Here is a 16,590-nt window from a genome sequence, read left to right on the forward strand (position 1 = left end):
CGACTGTTCATATTTCACATACTCTACAAAATACAAAAGTACGACAAATTAAAATGAACCGTCAGCTATGAGCTAACTATTGACCAATACTTTGGCATTTCGTACCAATGGTTCGATGCGCACAGTCCTCTCTGGTACATGATGCACACACTGATGCGCAAAAAGTATTGTCGCACAGATCTCGCTTCTACGTCTGCATTCGGTGAACCTTCTCAAACCTTGTAACTGCAGAGAATTTCAGAGTAAGCCTGTAGAGCACCTTGCCGACAACTTCCACTGACCAGTATTAGTAAGGTGTACCCCAGGAGGTGCTAAATACATCTTAGTTGCAACGATACGACAGAAGCGAGACTTTTCATCTATCTACCTACCTACTATCTACCTATCTACTTATGTCCCTCCATCCATCCAGCCAGCCGCTTACGTCTGGGTGCTCTCGTGATCACCCGCTTAATTTGGCATGAACCAAAATTAGTATGGGAGGATAAGCTAGTTTGATTAATATGATGGGATGGTCAAAACAAATACTAGACAGATTTAGTTGCGCGTCTGCAGCAGTCGTACGGACGCAGCCTGCCAGCAGTTTGCAGTGGAAGGCTGCGTCTGTAGGGCTGCTGCGGACCCGCAACTAAATCTATCATAATCCCGTCACTAGAGTGTACTAAAACAGGGGAGTGCCCGGATTGAGCTACGAAAAGTGAAGCCCAAACGGGGTCAAACCGAGTGTGGCGCTGCGATCAATAGTCTTCAATGTGTCATTTTAAAAGCTGTGTGCGGCTCTGTCGAAGTGGTCGAGAGGTAGAATGCTTGCTTCCCCCCAAAAGACCAGGGTCGAATCACAGCTGTGGATTGCAAGTTTTTTTGTTTTTTTTAGTTTCACTTGTACATGTTATTCGTTTGGTTTTTTTCTAAGTCTAACTTCATTTGGTGCAAGTTCTGACGAAAAGTCACGCGAAATGTGAAGTAAAGAAGAAGAAATTTGACAGCGAAGAAATTTGGAGCGTTTTGCTCCACTTGAGCAAAACGATGATGGTTTCAGTCTGCCAGCAGTCGCTGGGGCACGTTATGTCGTTAAAGCTATGCCAACTGTTAGCCGATTGTAGGTGAAACTCCATTCACGTTAGTGCTCCTTGCTTTTCGTCACCTCGCACGACATGCAAGAGCTGCGCGAGGTGACACTAACCGTACTTGCACGCGCAATTATCTCGCTTTTTGCAAACGGGGGTGAGTGGCATCGTCTGGTGTCTTTTTTCAAACTACAGTAAAAGCTTTTTAACCCATATCTCATGGGACCAGTGAAAATGACAGTTAACCCAATTATGGATTATCGAATGAGATATCAAAACGAAATGAAAATGTACTCGGAACAAATCTTTACTTCATGAACAACTGCGTCAACTTTGTCTCAATTTTGTCTGCCTCGTCATCGGAATTAGTGCTAGAACGATGTTCTTCAACCGCATGTTTAGGTGGTGGGCACGCTCGCTGTCGCGAGAACTGATGCAGAACTCTGTGAAGACTGCGAGAGGTTCGGCGGCCTCCTGCATGGTGCAATGTCACGTTGGCGTAACTTGAATGTCATTATCGCTACAGTGATTCTTGTTCTCAAGCACTTCAGATATGTCATCATCAGTCGGCAAACCAGCAACAGCCACACCATCACCGTGTGGAAATACAGCCCGACAACGTAATGACGGTTTCTATGTCAAAGCGCCAACTCGTCCAACAGTCAACTCTTTTGATATACCCGAGCTGCACATGCTATGTACAAAGTCGCAACGCAAAGAAATCGACAGCGTAGGTAGGATAGGCCATGGGTAGGTGTTGCGGGCAACTGGGGTAGCGGTGGCTGCGCATGCGGCGCATTTCGCAGACTATTGATGCATCGGTGGCCCAAGCGCTTTAGTCGGTTGGCGACTAGCGCCACCTGGCCACTTCCCTCCTCACTCACTATCATGATCATATTCTGCTGCTGTTCGTTCGGTTTCAGTTTTTCCAAAACTTCGGTTCTGCCGTCTGGTTACGGCAGCGAAGCCAGGATTGATGCTTTTAGTAACAAAAATTTGTTACTGAAAGCATGGAGCACCGATAGCCCTCTCTGCAATCGTCCAAGTTAACTGGTGCGCGTCTAAATCCGTCTGAATTAACGAGCATTTGACACCATTGAAATATACAGTTTTGCCGGAACCGTGCTGCGTGTCCAAGTTAACCGGAGATCCTGATAAACAAGCTTTTACTGTATTGGCAAGATGGAGGTAGTGGAGCCGCCACCTTAGGCCAAATAGAATTGCTCTTGCAGTGCAATTTGAGCACACGAATTCTAAAATTCTAAGTTTACAATTCATTTCATACAATCAAAGTGCTAGAAGCAAAGACCAGTCCCATTGTGCGCCGTCAACTTCAGTCAAGCTGGTGTGCTCCAGTATCTTTGACACATGGATGGAGCTCGCTGTCAGCTGATTTGATCTTCCAGGGGATTTGGAATCTCAAATGTGCTGGACGGCAGCCAGAACGACCAATTGTGGGAAGATAATGTGAAAGTGGCCAGCAGTCAATACGACTGGCGTTTATGGTGAAGATGAGTGAAGTGCGGTAAAAAAGCTGTTTTCAAATAGTTTATGCGTGCATTACAGCATTTTCTGTTCAACCTGGAAAAGTTCCCATAAAATTTATCCCGCTTAATAAATGTACACAACTTTGCTTTGTTTTTTTGGGAAAAGTGTGCTCATTACGAGAGTACATATAATATGTCTAGTTCATCGAACTGGGTGCATTGAAGCAAGAGAAATGATAATCAGTTATAACTGCATATTGTGAACGGTCACCTGCTATCCTGTATTGGAGATGAAATTGAGCCCACATGCATCTTTTGGCACTATTTGATATCACTGGAATGTGGCTTGTGTTCAGTATCAAGCAGCCAACGGCACTATACTTGCCAGTGCTGACAAATGCACCAGATGTTGATTTGGGTTGTCACTGATGTTCTTTTGGGAAAATAGTCAAGTTACGGCTGCCTTCAGGGCTCGCTTTGCAGTGGGAGATGCTGAGCTGGGTCACCGGCTGGGCCATGACGAGGGGCAGGGGTGGATGAATGGGTTCTGACGCCTGCACCCTACCATGTCTTTCCAAAATTTTTTGATGCTTTAACTTTTTGGATGATACAAAAATATTTACACACCTTCACAGTGACCACCAGTGGCCAAAGCTAGCAGTTCTACACATTCACACGCTCACCACAGGAAAAAACAAAATGGGTACCGGCATTCTCGGCGAGAGGATCAAATGTACATGGCGATTGATTGCTGTTGAATTTGTTGACATCACAACTGTTGTAGTTTGACAGTTCTGAAAACGTGTTTTTATGATGTGGCTACAAATCAGCGGCATTGAGTAGCTAGGGGCTGTTGCAGTAGCTTTTGCTTTTTTTTTTTTTCTTCCAAAGAGAAATTTATTCACTAAGGCCTAAGTGGTGCCAAAGTGGTCTGTGCGACAATTTGAGAGTGGCATGTGTATTGCTACTAGCCATGTTTGCATTGTCTGGTACCAGAATATGTCACTGTAATTGTTTCATCTGTTGGAGCACTCCGAGCTATACATTGTGTGTAACTGACAATTCACAGAGGATAGATACAAATTTCATAAACCGATGAATGGAAGTTTGCTACGTATCAAAGTATGAAAATATGTACTGCTGTACTAAGTTTGGTGCTAATTTTATGTGCATGGCTAGAACTTCTCTCACACAGACTTCTTTCTTACCTCCTTTTCAAAGGTTTGGGCATGGGCCCTCTTCTGGACATTGTCGTGTCAGTTGACCCATCTATCATCTCTACTGCATTCCTGGCTACATGTGCAGTCTTCACTTGCTTCTCTCTCAGTGCTTTGTACACCGACCATTGCCGTTGGATCTACATTGGCGGTAAGTGGGCTCTGGAATATTTTATCTTGTCGTTCGATATTTTTGCTTTGCTTTTCAGGGAGTACTTATGCGACGTTTTTCGCTTCTCATTTTCTTGCTATTAATGAATCTCCAAACTTTCTTAAGCCTCTCAGAAGGAGGGCGCAAATATCATTGTGTCCTTAATATACTATCTTACTTGCATATACAGTGTCCTCCACTCTTAACACTGCTCAGTGTGCCCGCACTACGGTGAGTGCCATTGCATTCATTGCGGCCATGCATTGAAGTGAAGGGGCATAGCCGCATGGGGTAAGCAGTCTGCTAGGCTTGTGTGAATAGTGAATTTTTAGGCACGAATTGAATTCGAAGCGAATAACAATTTTGGTAGAATAATTTCGAAACCAATTCGAGTAGTATGTCTCTCTTATGAACAAAAATAAGTACATCAGTCGGGATCTAACTAACCTGCACAATATTTAAAAAAAAATGGAAACAAGGCCTGTGCAAATACCATTTTTTTTTTTGTTCAAAGGAAGTGGAAACAATCTTTAATAGTAGCACAATTTGAGTTTCAGTAGGACTCAAGTGATAACATGTAAAATATGCCATGTTTCAAAATTTATTATACCTGGAGCCTATAAGCCCGTATATATGCAAGAGTAATATGTTTATTTAACCTTGAGGTGTTTCGCGACAGTGCCAGTTTTTCCTAAACAGGTGTATTCACAGTATAGCACTCCTCCACTGCAGTGCAACTATCTTCATAAGGGGGTTAATGTGGACTAATGTACACTTGGATAAGTGCTTTCACGGCTCCTTCAGTGAAACAACCTTTACAAGAGGTGACGTGCGGATTAATATGCACCTATTCGTTCATTTTGTATACTTTGTAATTTTGAACAATATGAATTCGAATGTAGTAATAGTTCGAATATTGAAAGCATTCGAAGATTCGCACAAGCCTACAGTTAGCATCACCTGCTACAGTGCTGGAGCATGCCGCTGTTGTGCTGCGGGTAAGTGCAGCAAGAGTGATTTGCGTATGTGCTTACATCATTTCAGTAAAATGCATGGCCGCACAGGGTGCACTAGTGCTCTGTGAAAAAAAAAAAAAAGCTACACTGAGTTGTGTTCACTGTTAAAGTGGACAGCTTTATTCGAACCGGTTTTGGTCTCAGCATGAGAAAGATGCGCCGTGACGTCGCATAGGCTGGGCGATTTTGATTCTGCAGTCTCTGCATCTGAGACACTAGGGAATAACCAGGAGGAACATGCCTTGTCAGCTTTATGAGTGAATGTCAGCATATGTGTAGCCCTATTGGGCCACAATGTTAGCAATGTATGCCATGGTCTTTCACTGATGTTGTTGATACCAACCAGCCTAACATTTCAAGATTCATTGTAGATCTGTTGGCTGTATGCATCGAGGAACCCCGCAGGGGCGCCTGCGCAAGTAGGCATTTGGTGTGTAGCGACACCACGGACCCGAGCTAACGGGGGAGTTTCTACTCCCTCCCACGCCTAGCAGTGCGTGGCTTTGCCGTGTCCGGGGAAAAGGGGATCCTGGGGGTTGAGCCGACGCTGGGTGATTGGACCTTTAAGGCCCCCCGGCAGAGGCAACACACCCCTTTGGCCCCGGCTTCACGTAGACGGCACCCCTGGGCTGACCCACCCAGGGGAAATCGGCAGTCGCCTTTTCCTATCTCTCTCTTCCTACAAATTCGTCTTTATCTCTCACTTTTTACCTGTCCTGTCTTCTCCTCTCTTCTGTTTACTTCCAAACTTCCTGGCGGCTAGGGTTAACCCTGTGCAAATAGCCTACCTTGGTCTAGGCGCATTGGGTTATAGTAGCGTTGTACGGCTGGCGTCTGCAGGTTTTAGCACCTGCAAACTTGCAGCGTCCCCTTGTTGGGCTCCGTGGTGGGTGGCCGCCAACGCTGCTGAACAAAAATAAGACCGGCATGCATGGAGCATTCCCTCAACTGTCTGATCGTACCGGCCTAAAGCGGGTACGCACCGACGACATAAATTTCTTCAACCAGCCAATAGAAACTTTTCCCCACTTCCACGTCATTCACTGTGAAAAAACCGGAAAGCAAGCCAGGACCGTATCTCCTTTCGTAGTTGCCAGGTGTCTTACTGAAACTCTCGGGGCTGGATACAAAGTAACCAAAATGGCTAGCGGAGACCTTCTTCTCGAAATTCGGGACAAAGCACAATTTGTAAAGCTAGACAGCCTCTCAACGTTTGGTGACGTACCGATCACCGTAACACCACACAGATCCATGAACATCACTCGCGGAGTGGTATCTGATGCAGACTTACTTGAACTCACCGAAACTGAACTTTTGGAAGTGTGGAAGAGCCAAAATGTCAATAATGTACAGAGAATTATCATTAGAAGAGATAATAAGGAAATACCAACGAAACACTTGATACTCACGTTTGCATCCAGTAAACTACCAGATTCCATTCAAACAGGGTACACAAAGACATCTATCAGGCCGTATATACCAAACCCTCGTCGTTGCTTCCAATGCCAGAGGTATGGCCATGGCTCTAAAACCTGTCGTGGTCGCCAGACTTGTGCACAATGTGGAGTCCTAGGCCACGTGTCTGAGAACTGCAAACAACCGCCACACTGTGTAATCTGCGAAGGAAAACATGCCGCATATTCACGCTCCTGCACATACTGGAAAAAAGAAAAAGAAATAATTACATTGAAGGTGAAGGAGAACATTACGTTTAAGGAAGCACGGCGAAGAGTCGCTCCATTCTATGGACCTACATACGCTGATGCGGCGCGTCAGGGGGCACCGCCGCACCAGCCCTCGCCACCCCTTCGGCCCGCGCAGAGCGAGCCGTCGGCTGTGGCACCTGCCCCCAAGGCGGCTGTAGCCCAGGCTACACCGCCTACTCCCAAACAGAGACCGGAGACTCCAGAGTCTTCGGGTCTCAAGGCCTCCCCTCACCAGGCGAGGCCCAAAATCCGAACTAACAGCCCGCACGTGCGGGCATCCAGTGCCTCCGAGGAGGCAATGGATACGTCGGCACCCTTGGTGCTGAAAGAGCGGCGTGGCTCCTTGGAGCTCGCCAAGAAAACAAAAAAGCAAATAACAGGGCCTGGTGACGGCCCTGGTAAGTGAACTCAAACTCCCCGTCTAAACAGCCACTCGCTTTTCATACACACAGCATTATTTTACATTCACCATGAACACTCAAATTATACAATAGAACGTCAGGGGCCTTCTCAGAAACCTTGACGACATCCAAGAACTCTTACACGAACACTCACCAAAAGTGCTGTGCGTACAAGAAACACACCTTAATTCAAAACACACAAATTTTCTTCGTAAATACGTTATTTTTCGAAAGGACCGTGATGATGCCATGACATCATCCGGAGGTGTTGCCATCATAGTGAATCAAGGAATTGCATGCACACACTTACAACTCCAAACATCCCTTGAGGCAGTGGCTGTTCGAGCGGTTCTTTTTGGTAAACTGATCACAATCTGCACTATTTACATTCCTCCTAGCTATCAGCTACAAAAACGTGATTTACACTCTTTAATTGATGAACTTCTGGAACCATATGTTCTCCTTGGAGACTTTAATGCGCATAGCAGGCTATGGGGTGACTCTCGGTATGACGCGGGAGGTCGACTGATCGAACAGTTCCTTCTCTCGTTGAGCGCGTCTCCTAAACCGAAAAGAACCAACCTATTATAATCTCGCCAATAACACCTACTCCTCCATAGACCTAAGCATAGTATCTCCATCCCTTGTGTCTCTACTCCAGTGGAAAGTCGTCAGTAATCTGTACGGAAGTGACCACTTCCCCGTAGTTTTGAGCAGAAATACAGTAACTGAGTGTCCACCACGTGTTCCCAAGTGGCTCATAAACAGAGCCGACTGGGAACAGTTTTATACCATCGCTCGTCTAGGTTGGAATGACATATGTACTTTGAACATTGATGTTGCTGTCAACTTCTTCACAGCGTTTTTGATTGATGCTGCAACAAAATGCATCCCACAAACAAATGGACACCCTGGAAAACGGCGTGTGCCATGGTGGAACTCTGAATGCCGAAACGCGCGCAAACAGCAAAACAGAGCTTGGAGGCTGCTTCGGAACTCACCGACAGCCGAAAATCTGGACACCTTCAAGAAAATAAAGTCTCAAGCTAGGAGAACGCGTCGGCAGGCCAGAAGAGAAAGCTGGCAGAAGCTTTTGTCAGGGATCAATTCATACACACAAGAGGCCAAAGTCTGGAACATGGTCGGTAGGATAGCAGGGAAACAGGTACACACACTTCCACTCGTAAACACTCAAGGTGATACCTTGGAAGATCAGGCAAACTTCCTCGGGGCACATTTTGAACGGGTATCCAACTCGTCCCACTATACTGCCACTTTCGAAAAATACAGAACAAGAATAGAAAAGCAGACACTCGAACACAAATCCACTAGATACGAGGCATATAACCAAGCTTTCAGTCTAGCGGAGCTCCGAACATCCCTAAACCCCTGCAGTACTTCTGCCCCAGGTTCTGACCGTGTGGTGTATGAAATGTTAAAAAACCTACCAGCCGAAACACGAAAAACCCTACTTTGTTTGTACAATGCTATCTGGTTTTCTGGCACTATCCCTACCTCCTGGAAAGAGGCTATTATTATTCCCATTTTGAAAGAGGGCAAGGACCCTTCTTTAGCTTCAAGTTATAGGCCTATTGCACTTACAAGCTGCTTGTGCAAAGTATTCGAAAAAATGATAAACTGCCGACTTGTACATATCCTTGAAACAATTTGCTTGACCCATTTCAGTGCGGGTTTCGAGAAAGTAGATCCACCACAGACCACCTTGTTCGTATCGAGGCACAGATCAAAGACTTCTTCGTCCATAAACAATATTTTCTCTCTGTGTTCCTCGATATCGAAAAGGCGTATGATACAACATGGCGTTTCGGAATTCTAAGAGACCTGTCCCACCTTGGTGTGCGCGGAAGAATGTTTCATATAATCGAAAGTTACCTGTCAAACCGGACATTCCGTGTCCGTCTGGGCAGTGTGCTCTCCCAAACATTTGTTCAGGAAACAGGCGTGCCACAAGGTGGCATGCTTAGTTGCACACTTTTTATTATCAAAATGAATTCTTTGCACTTGTTCATTCCCCGCAATATGTTCTATTGTACATATGTAGAAGACGTTCAGCTTGGCTTCAAGTCATGCAACTTGGCCATGTGTGAGCGGCAGGTTCAGCTTGGTTTAAATAAGGTCTCCAAATGGGCAGATGAAAACGGATTTCGACTTAACCCACAAAAAAGCACGTGTGTTTTGTTCTCTCGAAAGAGAGGCATGCACTCGGAACCTGACATTCGACTGAACGGGCAACGTCTGTCCGTCAAAGCCGAGCATAAATTCTTAGGCTTAATCTTGGACAACAAGTTGACCTTCGTACCGTACATCAAGTATTTAAAAACAAAATGTTTAAAAGCCATGAATGTTATAAAAGTGTTGTCACGTACTACGTGAGGTAGTGATAGGCAGTGCCTCATGAACCTCTATAGAAGCCTCATTCGCACCCGCTTAGATTATGGGGCCGTTGTCTATCAGTCTGCTACTCAAAGTGCCTTGAAGATGCTGGACCCCGTGCACCATTTGGGCATCCGCCTTTCTACGGGTGCTTTTCGCACCAGCCCCGTAGAAAGCCTTTATGTTGAGTCAAATGAGTGGTCGCTTCATCTGCAGAGAACTTGCATGTCCTTTGTTTATTTTCTTAAGATGAAAGCAGACAAGGAGCACCCCTCATACTCTACAATTAATGATTTGTCGAGCTCAACTCTGTTTCAAAGCAGGCCTTCGATGAGGCAGCCCTTCTCAGTTCGCCTGAAGTGTCTAGCTGTAGAAACTGCAGTGTCACTTGAACACAGTTTAATGGCTCCTGTAGCATACCCGCCACCGTGGCAGTGGCAGACTATAGACTGCGATGTGTCTTTCCTAGAAGTTACAAAACATGCACCTATTGCCCATATCCGAACATACTTTTTGGAACTTCAACACAAATACACACATCCTGAGTTCTTCACAGATGCCTCCAAGACTAACTCCTCTGTGTCCTACGCTGCTGTCGGCCCATCCTTTTCGGATGCTGGCCCTCTACATCCACGCACAAGTATCTTCACAGCGGAAGCTTACGCGATACTTGTGGCAGCTAAACACATCAAACAATTACAAATACAAAAAGCAGTAATTTATACAGACTCCCTCAGTGTGGTAACGGCTCTGCACAGTCTTAAAAAACAAAAAAACCCGGTCCTTGTCTCACTTTACTCCATTTTGTGCACACTCTACACACTCGAACATGTTGTAGTGTGCTGGGTGCCAGGGCACCGTGAGATCCAAGGCAACGTGAGGGCGGATCAGCTCGCTGCATCCGTCCATGAGAGCACCGCCATTACATCCATATCAATCCCGGCCCTTGATCTTAAGCCGTCTCTCAAACGAAACCTCAGGGACTACTGGCAGAGCAAGTGGGATACACACACACAAAACAAACTACACGTTATCAAGCCGCACCTTGGCCATTGGCCACCAGTATCAAAATCACGTCTAACAGAGGTAACACTAACAAGACTCAGGATAGGACACACATACACGACACACACACATCTTTTGTCCGGTGGCGATCCACCATTGTGTGACAGATGTGGTGAAGCATTAACAGTCCTTCACATTTTAATTCAGTGCAAACAATTGGACACTGTAAGAAAACAACACTTTCCATTACCCTACCGACAACATATACCTTTACACCTTGCAATGTTCGTCGGTAGGGAACCGCTTTTTAGTCACAAATCATTGTTAGCGTTTTTAAAGAAATTCATAGTTTTCATATCATATACCCGGGCATCCCGTAGCATGACCTCTCCAGAGAGGTTTTTGCTGCGGTGGTTACACAAGAAAGCACTTGCCTCACGGCCCTTGGACGCAAGGGTATGAACGAGTGAGGCACTTGTGCTAATGCCATACATATCCACCATCGTCTTTTATTATCACCAACTTTTGTCATCTATTCACACCACACACACCTTTCACGGCATGGTCATGATTTTATTACTTGTATGTTTTTACCCGCCTCACCGCGAGGAATTTTATGGCCCTTATACAGCCGCTTATCACAATCATTGTCCATATTTTTAGTAAGATGAACTGGCGCTCTTTGGCCGTGAAATGGCCCTTGCGCCATAAAACATCAAACATCATCATCATGCATCGAGGAAGCATAGTAGTTTCTCCTTCTGTCACCTTGGTTTCACTTTTTCATCATTTGACAAATGCCATGCATATATGCAGCATTCCCAGAGTATGATTGAGTACATAGTTATGAATTACTGCTACATTTGAGAAGTTCTGGGGTGCAGACAGTGTGGTTTGTTTGTTACAGTGTGCTCTATGTTTGCACAGTCGACAACTGGTAGTTCGCACTCCTCTAGCAAAATAAATCAGTCCGTATTATCAAATGTCAAAAACAAATGTCGGAAAAAAGTACTTTTATTGACTCTTCAGCGACCTGGAGGCCGGAAAAGGCTGTCAGTGCGTTGCTGCACACTTCTGCTTACATGCAACCAAGTCGGTCTGTATTTCCGCCAGTAGGGTATGCTCACTGTAGGACCACAAATAGGACAACCAAGGAACTGTGAGGGCGTGGGACAGGCCTGCGTGCAACTGCTCTGGAGCACATGGTGTGCCATCGTCAGCAGAGTCATAACCACTGTTTGGCGGTTGTAGAGCCTGCTTAATTCTGTCGTTCAATTCGACACATGAGGACACCACTGTCAACATTTGGCAAGGCCTCAAACGTAACTGCGTCAGGATTCGGCACACCGCAGCCTCGCAGGTTGTCAATAACGTCTTCGCTTTAGCTCATTGCGCTGGGCAGCTGATCCAGCTCTTCAGTTGCGGTGTTGGGGGCTTCAACTCTCGAAACGTTAAACTCTCAGGCAACTTCGACTTGCGGGTGACCACTGAGCACTTCCAGAATAACGGCAGCTTTCCTTTCCATGGTTAGCGTTGTGTATGTCTGCCTTGTTTCGTCGTCGTCAGCGTGGCCTTCGGCACTGGCTGTGAGGGCACCGTTAGTGCCATTTAACACAGATCTCTTGGAACAGCAAAGTGAAATATAAAGCAGGTCTCGACACAAAACTGAACGTGCGCAGAATTAAGCAGAACGCAGTATACAACAAAATGGCACCGATAGCAGTACAGCGTCATAACAGCGCGGGGATACCGGAACCGGAACAAAAGATGTTTGTGATGTCGATACGACCTCCCATAGTTGAGCAGTGCCTCTAAGATTGGAAAGCTTCACAAATCACCAGTTGGCTTTCATTTTTCATCTCTGTGGCCACACTTTGTGCAGTATGGGTAACGAAGGAGATAATGGCTGCCGATTCAGTGTGCACGCTAGTTTCGGTCATAGTCCGGGTTATCGAATCGAGATCTGGTAGCTGCCCGAAATATTGGTCATCTTTGCAACATTAATTCTACCGGGCCATCGGCGGTGCCATGCGGCTGTCCAAATTACTGAGCATGTCCGAATAATCGGTGTCAGATTTATCGGTCTGCGACTGTACGAGCTGTATGATCAATGTTGGTCTCGAATTTTCTTTTAAGGGGAGACGCAGGTCTGGAAGGCCAAAACTTTCCGAAAAACCTATTTTTTGAAGTATTTTTAAAGATAATATACAGGGTCTGAAAAAGGTGTTTCTAAAATGCTAGTGTTTCTAAAATGCTATTGCCATGTAATGCATATTTGTCAAGTAATTCGGTCTCTGTCAGTTTTGTGACCATTTCCACTCTCGAAATCACCCCAAAAACTGTCATATTCCACGCTGTGGCGTCTGAGAACCACGCCAAGTAGCGTGGCCATTTTGGTCTCATTTGAAAGACGTATTCTTCTTTTGTCTGTTCCTAGCGAAGGACGCTTATCGTCTGTTCCAAGATCGACATGCTCGTGGTTCGCGCAGAACAGCGAACGGACAAACTGCGTTGAATTGAATTTTTTTTTCACCCTGACCGTTTCACCGAGATGAGTGTACACGAAAACTTATAACAGTTACGTGAGTATAAAAGTGATTTCCGCCTCGCAGAAGGCTGCCGCGCAGGTTACTGGTGACTGTGCGAGTACCGTCAAATTGTTGTATGCCGATCTGAACTATGAAAACTGTGGAAACATCTGGCATGCAATGAAAGGAAAGTGCATGAAGAATGATGACATCTATACTCCTGGTGACTTCAGCATCATTACTGCACTGATTTACACCTTTACCTGTTGAATATACATACTCACCGTGTCCCTAAACATCTTGTCTCGTTTTCTCAAAACATTTTTCATCATGTCCGAGGCCATTGCTCACAGTATCTTCTGATCTAGTGGTGGGATTTCGATAATTTTTGCAGCATTTGAAAGCTTATACATGAGTGCAACAAACTTTAAAAATTATGGTAACCTTGTTAAAACTGTGCTTTAATTAGTAATACATTTAAGCAACAGTTTCAGATTTCTGCTGAGTCCACTTGTTAAGGCCATAACTCTTGAACCAATGAAGCTAAAAATAAAATTATGGTTTCCATGCACTTCCTGTTTTTTTACCGAACACTGTGATAGCTGATTTGCAGCAATCTCTTATGAATAAGCTGTCTAAACAGTGGGGAAAATGTAAATTTATGAAACAGTCAATGTTTTAAAATCTGGAAGTGACAGCTGAAAACCAATTGCATTTGTTTTCAGCTGTGAAAATTGCACATCATATAAAAATGTTGGCTCTAAATACTTAAAATTGAAAAAAAAAAAAAAGTTTTTTAAGACCAGTGTCTCCCCAACAAGCACCAGGAATTGCCTTTGCTGCATTGCGGGCTGTATATATAGTGGTGTGCAACTCTTTGTGCACGACTGCCAGCGAGTGAAGTGGCTGCAGGTGATTGGTATACAAAGCATCAGGTTCTTAATATCTGATAAACACCTAAATCTATGCATTGTAGTGCTCATTTTATGCCAGAAGATTACCACCACAAGAACTTTTTAATGGGCAAGTTGATGCTAGAGTTTGCTAAACATGTTAATTGCAGCGTAAAGAAACAAAAAAAAACGAACTCCACCACAACTATTTTTATATTTAGTCTGGAAACCTCTTACTGTTTCTGGTTTATGTTGGGCCATCATTGCAGAGCTGTTAAACTTGTGAAATAGAGAATGACGCATGCTGAAGTCTCTTGAAGGATTATATTATGTTACATAGTGAATAAGTACTACTTTAATGTGGGTGCTTGGCTTTGCACAATGAGTGAAAAGGGGAATCTTTTCATGACATTAAATTGTTTGACTATTTTTTTCTTTCAGGAACACTGATGTCAATCCTGTCCATCATGTCTATGTTCTCTCTGGTCAACCTGTTCATGGGCTCATTCTTCTTGTTCCAGGTATGCTGCATCATTAGTTAAGGGGAGACACGGCTCTTGGGACCTGAAAATTTGTTCAAAATCGAGTTTTCAAAAGTGTCATTTTTGTATTCTTTCTATCATCGTGCACCTGTGTGCAAGTTTTCGTTGCAAAATACTGCGTATTAACGGCATAACAGTAAATGAAATATGCGTTGGGACGCCCTTAACCCTTTAAACTGAGAACAAATCGCGCTTATTTGAGAACAAATCGCGCTTATTTCGGCTGCCTGTAACTCCTGAACGGGGCCCGCTCGAACGTGGCCATTTTGGTATCGTTGACAAGCTCTCGCATGGCTTTTTTCTCGCTCGGTCGGGCAACACTGAGCTTGCCACCTTTTGAAATAAAAAAAGAAAGAAAATAGTCTGCATTAAACGTCATTGACCACTTGAGATCACATGGCTAAAATGGCACCGCCTGATTGGCTTAGGGCTAAAATGGCACCGCCTGATTGGCTTAGGTGCCATTTTGACTTGGGTTACGGTGATACGACGAACATATTTGGAGAACCAAAAAAGCATAATTCAGTGTATCAGTTCGGCCGAAGGGGAGTCAAAATGAAAAAACGTGCTAACGGCACATCACGGGTTGCTGCGACCGATCAGCAAGCGGCCGTCGTTGCTTCGGCGCCCGATAACGGCAATGGAGGTGATACCGGTCCGCTCCACAAAGGCACTGCAACCGACGAGCAGGCGACTCGCGGTGTCGGGGCATTTGGTATCGTCAGCGCAGGTGATAATGGTCCGCCAGATGCGGGCATGCCATCGCGCGGCTCTACAAGGGATCAGCAAGTGACCGGCAGCAATGCAGCTGACCGCGATCCGCCCAAGAACGATGGCATTCTTCGCGCTGGCTCTGGCCGTGTGCAAGTTAACATTAGAGCTGTCACGAGCAGCAAAATAGCGCAAGTGTTCGGGAGCAGGATATTCTTCATAAACTTGAGTCGACACCGGCAACAGCGCGAAAGACTGCAGTTTTTACCGGTGCAAGCGACGAGTCATCGGCCTCCACCGCGGACTTTGCAGCTCTGTATGTGATGGTTGACATGGAGGTGCTGAATGAGCTGCTTGCTGCTTCACTATGCTGCAGAGTATATGGTAGTATATGGTAGGTGCACAAAATTAGTCACGGGCGATTGTGAATACGGCCTCGCTAAAAAAATGAACGTGAAGTGCGACTGTTGTGGCGAAGTCATGACGGCATGAAACTCGCGCCGAGTCAAAGGTGATAAGTCCTGCAATGCATTTGTGGTAAACATTTTATCTACGCGTGCGATGCTCTGCAGTGGGAACGGCCCGATAGCAAGCAATGAACGATATTTTTGCGGCGATAGGACTATCGCGGCGGGGGCTGCACAATAAGACGTTTTAAGAGCACTTGAAAAAACCTTACAACTGGCTGCCACCCAAGCTGCCGCGACCGTTATGACTCTGTGCGCGAGTGAAGTAAAGGAGTTATACGAGGAAATGTGTTTTGGGCACAAAAAGAACATTGCCCTGTGCTACGACGGCACTTGGTTGACGAGGGGGCATTCCTCTCACATTGGTGTTGGAACGGTTGTCGAACTGTTTACTGGATACGTGATTGACTACCATGTGATGTCCAACTTTTGTTTGGGTTGTGAGAACGGCCCTAAGCCAGGAAGTGAAGGCTATGATATCTGGAAGTCAAGCCACGAGCGCCAGAAGAATTCAAGCTGCAAGTCTGGCCAAATGGACATAGAAGCTGGGGAAATTTTGTTCGGACGATCACTTTAGCGGCATGACCTTCGTTACACTATGGTGTTGTGCGATGGTGACAACCACACATACAACGCCATAAAAGAAACGAAAATTTATGTCTACTTTGAAGTGGAGAAGGAGGATTGCATAAACCACATCAAGAAACGTATTGGTACTGCACTACGCAATGTAGTACAACACAAGGTGAAAGGCAGACGAAGCCTTGGTGGCAAGGGTGGATTGACTGCTGAACTGATTGACAGGTTGGCTGTCTACTATGGGTGAGTGCTAAAATCGCACGTAGGTGATGTTGAAGCCATGAGCCGGGCAGTGATGGCGAAGTTTCGTCACGTCACCTCTACCGACAGTTGCCCGAACAACCAACTGTGCCCAACTGGTGAGCAATCTTGGTGCCGCCACAACGCAGCAAAGGCTAAAAGCCAGAGCCCAAGCACAAATATAAC

At 45.5% G+C, this 16,590-nt stretch overlaps 1 protein-coding gene across 2 annotated transcripts in view; it reads left to right on the plus strand.

Moving 5' to 3' along the window:
• BI-1 (Bax Inhibitor-1) overlaps positions 1-16,590 on the plus strand; it is a 47,022-nt gene that overhangs the window by 19,868 nt on the left and 10,564 nt on the right. For both annotated transcript variants that reach the window (XM_037426624.2, XM_037426625.2), the window contains exons 4-5: positions 3,776-3,922; positions 14,307-14,386. In XM_037426624.2, the coding sequence (XP_037282521.2) occupies positions 3,776-3,922; positions 14,307-14,386 (227 nt within the window). The remainder of the gene's footprint in view (positions 1-3,775; positions 3,923-14,306; positions 14,387-16,590) is intronic.

This window comes from Rhipicephalus microplus, chromosome X, assembly GCF_043290135.1.
Source record: "Rhipicephalus microplus isolate Deutch F79 chromosome X, USDA_Rmic, whole genome shotgun sequence".
Lineage (NCBI taxonomy): Eukaryota > Metazoa > Arthropoda > Arachnida > Ixodida > Ixodidae > Rhipicephalus > Rhipicephalus microplus.